Source organism: Leucopleurus acutus, assembly GCF_964270905.1.
Source record: "Leucopleurus acutus genome assembly, chromosome: 1".
NCBI lineage: Eukaryota > Metazoa > Chordata > Mammalia > Artiodactyla > Delphinidae > Leucopleurus > Leucopleurus acutus.
In genome coordinates, this window is record NC_139142.1 from 90,975,739 (window position 1) to 90,988,002 (window position 12,264).

Sequence of the window (12,264 nt, forward strand, 5' to 3'; positions counted from 1 at the left end):
TAAGAACATGTCTCTTTGCCTATAGAACATTTTCTTAACTCTGTTGAGAAAATTATTTTTTAACTGATTGAAAATGTCCTTGATACAATTACTGTATTTGCCTATGCTTCCAAACTTTAAGGATTCCTTGTAAAACCATGTATAACAATTTAACAAATAGGTAGAATTTCAAGTATTTATCAAAAGCAGAGTATGTTTTTTTTAAAACTGTACTTCAGGCATTATCTTAAGACTTTATAATAAGTAAAAGGTCTAAAATAAAAAGTATACAATAAATAATATTATATTAAGGTCCAGGGACCTCTGAGGGCTAGAAACCCTGTCAGACGGTCTGTGAGGTCAAAACTATTTTCAAAAATTTGGACCTTATTTGTCTTTTCTTTACTCCCATTCTTTCATGTGTAAATAGTGCACTTCTCCAGAGGCTACATGCTGTATGATATGTCTCTTCTCTGATAGCCAATGGCAAGTATGAGCGAGGATTCTTCTTTTTTAAATTTCTTAGATATTTTTCCAATACAGTAAATAGACATACTACCAACACAGAAAAAGCTCTTTCGAGTCTTCAATTTTTAAAAGCATAAAGACATCCTGAGAACAAAAAATTCAAGAATCACTGTAATAGATAATATTGATAAATCAAATAACTCATCGTTATTCTGTTAACAGAGAGCTATACTTTTCTCTGGATGACCTTTCTTGGAACCAAGTAACGTATTATAGTTTAGAGCCTTACACCTGGCAAATTTTCTTGCTGTCAAGAATGAATTTGTGACCATAAAGTGAGGTTGATACTTCAATTCTGGCAAAAATGTAAGACTTGATGAATTCTGAGGGTGATCTGGTTGTACAGGGGTTGGGATTTATAGACAAAGTCCCATTTGCAGGGGAATGCCTGCAGATTCAACTCTCAAGTCTCAACACAAGATACTGTTATATACCTTATTCACTTTAAGCTTACTTATCTATAACTACCTTAGTGGAATATTTACTATAAAGTTAGATAAGAAAGATTCATAATTAAACTGTGCTTCATTCAGATGTAAAACCATCATCGTTAACCTCAGGCATCTTAATGTTTAGATGGACCTCAGAGGAGCACACATTTTGTAAACTGAAAGAACATACAGGAAAACTGAGAGGCGACAGCTTTGTGACAGAAATATAATGACAAATTTGGCAACAACGTAAGATTGTTATCCTACCCTAGGGTATACAAAATGTTTAAGTATAAAGTTATGAACAAGTTCAATGGTAGCACTTTACGGGTTTTCATCCATAGGCAGGCAGTTCCATTAATTTTACTATAGGAAACCTGCCTTTTACCTGTTTGGCAATATTTTCACAATATTTGAGTTCCGATTCAACCTCAAGTTGCTTCAAGCCCCCCTTGATGGCTATTTCCTTCTCCTGCTCTAAATTTTGCTGGATCTTTCGCTTCTGCTCTTCTATCATGATTGCCATCTCTTTCTTGGAAATAACGTCAATGGCAGTTTCTTGGTCAGTTTGGCTGCAACAATCTGAGGTCTTCTTTTTCATAGCCTTTATAGTTTGATCCAGCTTACACTGCCACTCCTTTTCAAGCTGCTGAATAAGTTCTTGTTTGATCTGTTTTCAGAAGAAAAATCATATGAAAAGAAAAATATTCAAATAAGCAAAAACTAGAATAGCTAGCCAAAAAAGCAACCACAGCAGTGTTTGAAAACCATCTAGACATTGTTGTAGTTATTATGTGAGGTTTAGAAATTTAGTCAATGAGAATATACTCAAGGAAATCCTGAAAGTTACTCTTTGACCTTATCTATGGGACATAAATCACATGGAAGAGTTAAGTATATTGTGTAAGGTCAGGCTATCTTGCTCTCAAGATACGACCTTCTGGAAGCTTTGACATGGCCACTACAATGATCGCATGATAAAAAAAACAACAACAAAGAAAACTTCTACTATTAATATGTGATTTTCCATCAATACCAGGCTTTCCACAAAGCAGGCACTGGGTAAGCATAATTAATGAAACTAAAATTGAACAATCTAAAAAGCATTTTTACTTATTTGGACACATTAGAATCTTGTTTCTTATGATATGAAATTGTACTCAGTCAACTGCGTTCAAGGGGAGGGCATGGGCTTCCCTGGTGGCCCAGTGGTTGAGAGTCCACTTGCCGATGCAGGGGACACGGGTTCGTGCCCCGGTCCGGGAGGATCCCACATGCCGCGGAGCGGCTGGGCCCGTGAGCCATGGCCGCTGAGCCTGCGCGTCTGGAGCCTGTGCTCCGCAACGGGAGAGGCCACAGCAGTGAGGGGCCCGCGTACCAGAAAGAAAAAAAAAAAAAGAGGAGGGCATTATTGGAAGGATGCCTTAGTGATTCTACTTTCAACAGTGTAGTGGGATGGACCCAAACATAATTAGTACTGGGCAAAACTGTGAAATAGCAAAATTTGCTTTTCCCTTTTCCTGTTTCCCACCTCCTGGGTATCCAGAGTTCTCAGACAGCTTCCCTGGCTACCACAGCCCCTGGCTATATTGCTTCTCTCAAAAAGGTCATCTTGTGTGGCCTTTTTTGCTCTATGCTTTATGCTTTCCTGACAAAACACAAAAACATTAGCTGTCTCTCTCACTCCCCTGGTAAATAACTGGTTAGCAAATCCAACTAAAAAACAATTTGCAGCAATGTAAAAATAGGGGATTTGTTTTGCGTCATCCATATTTTTTAAAAATAAGTTTATTTATTTATTTTTGGCTGCATTGGGTCTTCGTTGCTGCACACAGGCTTTCTCTAGTTGCGGTGGGTGGGGGCTACTCTTCGTTGCGGTGCACGGGCTTCTCATTGCGGTGGCTTCTCTTGTTGCGGAGCATGGGCTCTAGGTGTGTGGGCTTCAGTAGTTGTGGCACACGGGCTCAGTAGTTGTGGCTCGCAGGCTCAGTAGTTGTGGCTCACAGGCTCTAGAGCACAGATTCAGTAGTTGTGGCACATAGGCTTAGTTGCTCCACAGCATGTGGGATCTTCCCGGACCAGGGCTCAAACCTGTGTCCCCTGCATTGGCAGGCAGATTCTTAACCACTGCACCACCAGGGAAGCCCCATTCATATTTTTTTATAGATATTTGGCTAGATATATTCCATAATATATACTTTTATGTTAAAAAATGACTAGTAAAAGAATTTCAGGTGCCAGCACTAGATTGATGAGATTTGGGGGAGAGGAGAGGAGATGAGTAGTAGGGAGGTCAAAAGACAGGACAATGGTGTATGATTCCATCTTGAGATAGCTCCAACCCCGATTAATAGCAATCTTGGGGTCAGAAGAACCTAGTTTGAGAAGTTATTGCACTTTCAACTAGGTTTTTAAGATCGTAATTTGGTTCTTAATTTTCTTGGAAACTATGAGCATTTTCTAATCTCACTTGCTACTTAGGAAATAGAAGTAAAGTTTTGTGCTTCTGAGCCTACCCAGTCATTACTTCTTTCTTCCGATCCACAGTGTACGTTAATTATTTGTTAATTATATTGGTCTAGAGTTATCAGAATCATTTCACAATATGAAATTTGATCACGGTTTCATTTTTGAGGAATCAGAAAAAGTCCTCCTCAAAACCCATTATAGGGACTACCCTGGTGGCCCAGTGGTTAAGAATCCGCCTGCTCCACAACAAGAGAAGCCACCGCAATGAGAAGCCCACGCACCGTAATGAAGAGTAGCCCCCATTCGACATAACTAGAGAAAGCCAGCATGCAGCAACGAAGGCTCAACGCAACCAAAAATAAAATAAATTAAAAAAATTTTTAATTCTTAAAAAAAAAACAACATTATATGCTGAATTGGGCTGAAGAGTCAAGAGGTAGGAAGTTTTAAAAAATAAAACGGGTGTGAGTAAGCTGCTAATAGCCCAATTCTGAGAAGTAAAATGAGTGATTATGTATGTACCTGGCAATTAAAAATAATGTCAGTTCAAGAAGAGCTGTCTCTCAACAGTTAATACTACATTTTTTTAAACATGATGACTAGAAAGAAATTTTTTTTTTTTTTTTTTTTTTTTGCGGTACACGGGCCTCTCACTGTTGTGGCCTCTCCTGTTGTGGAGCACAGGCTCCGGATGCGCAGGCTCAGCGGCCATGGCTCACGGGCCCAGCTGCTCCACGGCATGTGGGATCCTCCCAGACCGGGGCACGAACCCGTGTCCCCTGCATCGGCAGGCGGACTCTCAACCACTGTGCCACCAGGGAAGCCCTAGAAAGAAATTTTAACCCACACCTCTTTCTGTTCCTTAACCCAGTGTGCTTTGCCTAACATCACTTCATTTTCAAACTGCTGTTTAATATCATTTTCTTGTTCTTTCAGCCACTTGTCCTTTTCCATCATAAGGGTATCTTGGTACTTTTCTTCAAGTTCCACCTGCAGTTTCCTTACATACTCTTCTCTTTCCTCCAATAGCTGTCTCTTTAAACAAAATTCAAATAAATATCTCATATGACACTAATATTCTCCAAGTCAAACTTATGAAATAATAGTTATATGCATGTAATAGACAACAGCAACAGAGACAAGTGATCTTCCTATATGCTAACTCAATCAGTTGAATAAACTGTCTTGTAAAAACCTGCCTACATCTCAAATATTTGGACAAAAAATTTACAGATGGTTGTATTAAATGAAAAGGCATCTAATACAATAAATACATTCCCACAGGACCAAATACTATTTTTAAAGGTGAAACTGACATTTATGTTTACACCCCACCCATAATGAGATGCATAATGTATCACAGCCCAGAAAAATTTATATTTCTGAAAAACCTGTATTCAGAGATAGGCCAAAAATTACTGTTCTATTCTAAAAGCTATGCATCCTTCAATAAAACCCAGACTGGAATAAAATTTTTTTTTATCAAAACTAGCTGAAGCATTATCAAATAAGAACATTCAAGTGTCAGTTAAAATTGAACAATTTGAACTATTCATATAATATTCCCTATTTATTCTAGGAACCCAGTTGATCTTAAAACTCTAATAAACCTCTACTCAGGGATCAACATTATCTATGAGAGTTTCTGTTTGAAAAATTTTTGAAATGGTTTTCTGGAGGTCCTACCAAGATGCTATGAGAAGAAACACAGTGAAGCCCACAAACTACAATACCAAGGAAGTATACCTCACATAACTAATGCTACATGGCAACCGAGCTTTTGCTCTGTGTCTCTTTGGCATTATTTCTGATTCCTGACTATCTGGTTGTTTGGATTTTTTTCCAGTTCATAGCTGACCTGGATTATTTCTGTCTTAATTGCTCTCTGAGTCTTCTCCACCACTGGCACATGCCAAGAAGATAAAATCCGTGTTTGTTCAGAGTTGCATGATTTTGGAAAACCTCCGGTGACTGAGGGACCCATTTCTTCAGTCAGGTCATGTGGAGTGCAGTTGTACTAAGATTATAGGACAGGCTCATCCACATGGCTGAGAAAGTTGTCCACTGTCACATCAAACATCATATATCACTATTATTATTTTTGTTTGACTGTAGAAGTAATCCCCAAACTGTCTTATCTGTGTATGTCTATCCTTTAGGAGTTGTTTCCATATGTATCTGCATTTCCTTTTGACCCGAAGAAGAAAACTGCTACCAATTTTCCGTGTGTTTGTATGTTTGTGAGTATATTAGTTAGCTTAACTACATAGTAAACCAGACCATACAGAGACTCAGAACAACGAACACCTATTATTTCTCCTGATTCTGTGGATCAGCTGGGCAGTGGTTCTGGTCTGAGTCCACTCAGCTGATTTCTGCAGACAACTGAGGCTACAATGGTCTAAGATGGTGACACTCATATGTCTGGTGGTTAGTTCAATGTCTGCCAGGATGATGCAATGACTTGGTCACACGTGTCATCATCTAGCAGGTTATCCCTGATCCTTCACATGGTGCTTGGTCAAAGGGTTCCTAAGAGTATCACGCTTACAAGGACTGATGCATAAAAGCTTTCTAAGTGTCTTTTTACATAATGTTAACTAATATCCCATTAGCCAAAGTCAGTCATTTGGCCAAGGTCAGATTCAACGGATGAGAAACAGACTATCTGTAACTGAGAATAGCTACAAAGCCACATTGCAAGGAGACACACATTCAGGGATAGGAAGAATATGTGGCCATTTTTGCAATCCACCACAGTGAGGAAAACTTTGCTTCCCGCTCTTTACAGAAGAAAAGCAATAAATTTATTGGTCACAGGAATCCGCCATTTGAACATACTACAGGAATATCTAATTCAAAAAGTTTTTATCACACGAGGGAAGGAAATATTTGGATAGTTTTAAAATGTTTAAACTTGTTTTGCATGCCTCAGACAGTCAAAAAACTCTAACTTCTAAGGACTGACTTACCGTGATTACAATTGTATAAATGAGCCTTAGTGTGTGTAGGAATGGCATTATGAATAGGAATATCGATCATCTTTGCTTTGTCTACAGATTCATAGCCTCTACTGATTACTACCCAGTTTGAAGGGTCCTGTGTTTATGACTTTATTCCCCCTTCTCTGAACAAGCCAGGTTAACATGTGAGGAAAGTCTCTGTGTTAAAATCTTTACAACCTGGAATTGAACTTGTACTTAACCTGCAGCCTGTCTCAACAAGTGTTTCAGAAAAGAGCACATATGAAACAGGAAAATACAACCAGGGACTCTCGGCATTGCCTGTCTTATACAGTCTGTATCCAAAGCTCCGGACCTGAAGATCAACTGCAGGGAAAATGGCTTACGTCTTGCAGAGAAGGACTACCCTAACAGTTCCCTAGCTTGCTCGAGTTTAATGGGCTTATGAAGACTATTAAGCTATATAAAGAGCTTGTATAAATCTAAATAAAAAACTAAAGAATTCCCAGAGAAGGAAGAAATTAAATTTTTAACGCTTTAAGTACACTGGCCCTTTAAGTGGGGGGATGGGTATAACTACAAGGGGATGGCACAAGGGAGTTTTTTAGGGTGATGAAACTATTCTGTTTCAATCCATACATGGGTTAAAAATTTATAAAACTGGACACCAAATGAAAAAGAGTCAATTTTACTGTATGGCAATTTAAAATTTTTTTTAAAAATTTAACCAGTAAGTGTTTTGGGAAGAGGGCCAAATAGCAGTTTTAACTTTCCTTCTTCCCCAGCACACAAGCATTCATGAGCCAAAGTATCAGTCAGTAGCAGCTATTAACTGCAACTGACCAATTACGTGAGATTCAATTTTACAGCCAAATTGATTCTTTTAAAAGTACCAGGAAATATATTCCTGAAAAGAATGACCTCTTTGAGAGAACTGCTCTTATGTTCTTGCCAATTTACATATTTAAAGAAAGAAAGAAAAGAATCACACTAGATCTTCTCCCTATTTTAATTTTTTTAAACATTACTGAGCTAAGTCTTTAATTTCTAGGTAATTTAAGATCCCTTCTAACTTTCATACTGCCGGCACTAACTAAAACAGCTCCCCTTAGCTCTTTTTCCACTAGATGGTATGTATACATGGCATGTTTTTCTACCATATTAATCTATTCAAAAATAATCAAAATGTTAAGTGACCTGGATTCCTCACTGCTCTTTAAGTCTGTGGTAGCAACAGTCAGCTTCACTATAACTTACTCAGAAACCTCTGTATATAGAACATTTACTAGAGCCTTTAAAAATATTGTCTAATCTTGATGCAGGTGGCTTTCAAATTGTGGTCTGCAGGCTGGTCCCAAGGGGAAGGGAGAGGCAGACGTGTGTCTGGATGAGGCTTGAGCCAGGACAAGGAAGAAGACAGGAGGGGCAACTGTTTACGTGTGATTTCACTCCTGGACACTCACCAAGGGCAACCTGGAAGATTCAGGCAGGAGTAGAGAGGATACTGCAGCCCCTCCAGCTTCCCGGGACGATGAGAACTCTCTGGAAAGAGGTCACACTCACACCGACCTTCCTCTCCACAGCTCCACAACCCCACCTTCCCTATCATGAGACCCAAGTTCAAACTCCTGCCCTTTTCCCCAGAATAAAAGGACGCTTAAGTCCTGACAGAAATGGGTCAGAGGAAAACGTCCATGCAGCGCACACAGGACGGTATAGAATCACTTGGGCAGCAAACAAACATGCAAAACGAGGATCCCTGGGTTTCAGACTCAAAGTACTCGGGTCCACCTTGTTGTTGTTGTTGTGTTTTGTTTTGTTTTTTTGCGGTACGCGGGCCTCTCACTGCTGTGGCCTCTCCCGTTGCGGAGCACGGGCTCCAGACGCGCAGGCTCAGCAGCCACGGCTCACAGGCCCAGCCGCTCCACGGCATGTGGGATCTTCCCGGACCGGGGCACGAACCCGCGTCCCCTGCATCGGCAGGCGGACTCTCAACCACTGCGCCACCAGGGAAGTCCCACCTTGCTTATTTTTAGAACGCTCTTTTGCCTCTTAGAATAAATCTATAAGGACGAATCACTTTCTCCTATGGCTATGCCATTTTCTGCTAGGGCTTTAATAATCATTTCAATATTTACTGTACTTTGTGAGCTGAATTAGTGTGAAACAGCCAAACAGTGAAGACTTCTACGGAAGGCTTCCCTGTTTCACAGGAGAGTGAGTGTACTGGTTTCAGTGAGAAATGAAATGAAGTGAACACAACACAGACTTGTCCTGTACCTTCTTCTCTTGAGCCTGTTGCTCCTTTTCCATGGTCTTCCTGAGAGTTGCTTCTAGATTATCTTTCTCTCTGCACACTTCCAGGTAACATTCCTGCACGGCCGCCATCTCCTTATTCACCTTATCTAAGTCAGACCTTGGACACACAAAACCAGCAACTAAATATAAGGCTGCAGAACAGACAATTTTCCTCTAAACAATGGAATAAGAGAATGTTGTCTCTACAGCTTCAGGGGCAGCTAAACTCGTTCACTCTCACCTTAGTTGCAAGCGAGCTCCCTCATAAACCTCAAAGAGCTGCCGCTTCTCCAAAGCATGCTTTGCTAACAGGCTTTCACGTATTTGGGCTTTCATGGCTTCATGGTGTTGCTGGTAAGTCCTCTCACACCTAGAAACAGACAGCAGACAGCGGGATCTAAGGCAGGGCCAGCACTACCAGAAACACCGAGACAACTGGTTTCCCTCCCTTCCTTCCCACGCCCTCCTTCTAGTGCAAAGTACAGTTAAGATCAGATTGGTCTTCCCCAACCCAACTTGGTAATAATTAGCTTTCAATAATAGATGATCTTATGAGAATCTTCAAAATTTTCTTTTTTCAAATGTTTCTATAGAAAAATTAGAAACCTGGATGTGAGAAATGCCCCAGTCCCTCAAACAGAGTGTAATAGTCTGTGTTGAGAACTTCTGTTTATAAAAAACTAATTGAAATAATAGAGGGTGTGGTTCCAAAATTCCAAGTTATCTATATTAAACACAAATACTAAAGTAACCAACTCACACGTAAGTTATGTTCCAAACGTTTGTTTCAAAGTTCATGATTTCCTATTTAGAAGACATATTTCCTCCCACAGGTTTCTTCCTTATAAAAAATAGTTAAGCCATTAAGCTCTACGATTTCAATGAACTACAGTTTGGATGTGTTCTGTAGAACTCAACGTACTACATAACATTATTTCTATGGAAAATGTGTTCCAAATTCTAATTTGAGAAGCCAGGGATTCATCTTCTCCAATTTATGATCTCAATAGGGAGGGTTCACACCATCATTTCTCTCGAATCTTTTCTTGGGGGGCGTTATCAGGAGAGAGAAGGGAAGGAGAGCCCAGAAGACAGACATCAGGCCTCTGTCTAGACCTCACCTATCCACAGCTTCTTGTTTATCACAGTCAAAATCTTGTACCATTTGTCTCATTTGATTGCATAAGTCTTGATTCATATTTCTCAAATTTTCTTCAGTTTCTTTAAGCTCCTAAATACAAACGAATAAAGTATTTAGAGGAAATACCCATCATCTTTATTGACTAGTCTAATCTCATTTTCTGATATCCTCTGTGCTTTATCTCTTTCCCTATAACATTATTTGACATAATGTCATTTTCATAATTCTATAAAAGTCTCTTCATGCCTTGTAAGAGTGTAGATTCATTTATTTGTCAAGTAGCTTTCTGATAGGAGTAAAGGTTAAAATTCTGTATTTATTTTGAAATGTATGAAAACATTCAACCAGAGAAGTATTGGTTAACTGATGCTTTATGATAAATCTTAGAATATGATAATCTTCCCAACCATATAAATAAGCACGGTTTTACTTTCCGGTCAAGGGCTGCCTAAGGAGGAAAGAATACCTCTATTAGCCATGCTATTAGAGAAATACTGAATTCCTAGACAATTAGAGGAATTCCAGAAAACTGAAATTATACTAACTTACCTTCCGATGAAAATACTACCCCATGACCAGCAGTAAAAGGAAATAACTGGAATCCTTAATCACCTGCTAATATACTTGTCTACTAACTCATACTGCCTCTGTATTTTTGAAAAGTCCTTTGAATGAGGTCATGAGAATTCTCACAAAGTAGAAGAAAGTTTTTTAATCACCTGATTTTGTTGCTGTAAAACCTGAATTTCACTTTTAAGTCGCAGAATATCATCTTTGACAATCATATCGGAAGAGTCAGGCCACACTTGATTAGTTGGTTTTTCTGAGGTATCTGTTTTAGTCTAAATGTTGAAAAGAAGTCAGAAGTTTTTCAGGTTTATAAAAAATTGTAAGCACTAGTTTTGTAATAATTTCATACTTACAAAGAAATTGCAAAAACAGTACAAATAATTTCCATATACCTTTTATTACTGTCCCCCAATATAACCACGGTACAATTATCAAAACCAGGAAATTAACTAGGATGCAATACTATTACCCAATCCATAGACCTCATACAAAATTTTCCAGTTTTCCTCTAACATCATTTTCCTGGTTCAGGATACAGTTTACAATTTCACGCTGCCTGCAGTTGTCAGGTCTCATTAGTCTCCTCCGATCTAGGACAGTTCTTCAGTCTTTGTCTTTCGAAACCATAACATTTTTGAAGCGTACCTACGCTAATCATTTAGTTTTACGGATGTTAATTCGTTATTAAATTCACGTTATGCATTTTGGGCATGAATGCCACAGAAGTGATGTGTGTGTGTTTTTAGGAGACATATGACATCAATATGTCTCATCACTGGTGATGATCAGCTGATGAAAGTCGAAGGTTCTGTCTGCAGGCATCTCCATTGTAAAGTTACTGTTTTGCAATTAATAGTAAGTATTAATATCTTATGGGGAGACATTTGAGACTATGCAAACATTCTATTTCTCATCATACTCTCACCCACTAGGTTTAGCACCTATTCTATTTCTGTATTTAATCAGTGTTAACTCATACATTTTATTCAATAGGTACACAATGATGATAGACTTTGGTAAATTGTTTCCAGAAAGTTCATACAAATGTATCCTGTCAGGTGGTGCAAGAGTCTGTCCAGCTCTCTTTACCTCCAATGGCTGTGACTGTCTTTGAATGATTATTGTGTTTGATGGGGAAAAGGGTCTCCAACAATTTTTTCATTTGCATTTGTGGAACCTCTTACATGCCTTCATTGTTCATTTGTTTTTCATCTTTCCATATATATAACTTTGCATTTTCCTCTTACCATCTAATTGTTTTATCCATTTTTATAAGTTCCTTGTTCATTGAAGAGGTCAAAGATTTTTTTTTTAATATCTACTCTATTTGACCTGTTGGTTTTATATTTACCTGAACTCTGAGCTCTCTTCTTCAATGTTTAAAAAATATTCTGTACCAAGGTTCATTCTGCTCATTGGGGGAAAGGGAGGTAGGTGTATCTCATTCCTACATGGGGTGACAGAAGGCTTTGGCTCAGTCTTCCAATTCAGTCTTCACTTCCTTCAGAGAAGGAAGTTGCACTTCCCCCGGTTCACCTGCCATCATTTCCTAGAAGCCACTGCTCCTGCCCCAGTCAGAAGAGAGAGGAGCTAAGAATACCTACCCTGTTAGCTTTGCTCCAGACTTGGGGGTATTAATGAGACTTTAAAGGATTTTACTGACTCATTAGAATGGCTTTCATTTTTTTTTTTTTTTTAACTTAGCCTCTACTGTTTAAAGTTTACAATATTCATTTGTGCTTCCTTCCCCACTGGTGAGTTTCTATTACTAAGAATGAAAGTAACATCATACTGATACACTGAAAAAACAATCTTCATGGCTAACTATTACACTCAATTTTGACATTTTTTCACACTGCAGGCACACAGGGACTTGGTACTTGCA

General features: G+C 38.9%; 1 protein-coding gene across 1 annotated transcript in view; it reads right to left on the reverse strand.

The window, feature by feature from the left end:
• Window positions 1-12,264, reverse strand: part of CEP152 (centrosomal protein 152) — a 97,065-nt gene that overhangs the window by 29,633 nt on the left and 55,168 nt on the right. Inside the window, exons 14-18 of the mRNA XM_082841177.1 lie at window positions 10,529-10,651; window positions 9,790-9,899; window positions 8,910-9,038; window positions 8,651-8,786; window positions 1,327-1,608 (exon numbers count right to left, since the gene is read on the reverse strand). Coding sequence (XP_082697303.1) covers window positions 1,327-1,608; window positions 8,651-8,786; window positions 8,910-9,038; window positions 9,790-9,899; window positions 10,529-10,651 — 780 coding nt within the window. The remainder of the gene's footprint in view (window positions 1-1,326; window positions 1,609-8,650; window positions 8,787-8,909; window positions 9,039-9,789; window positions 9,900-10,528; window positions 10,652-12,264) is intronic.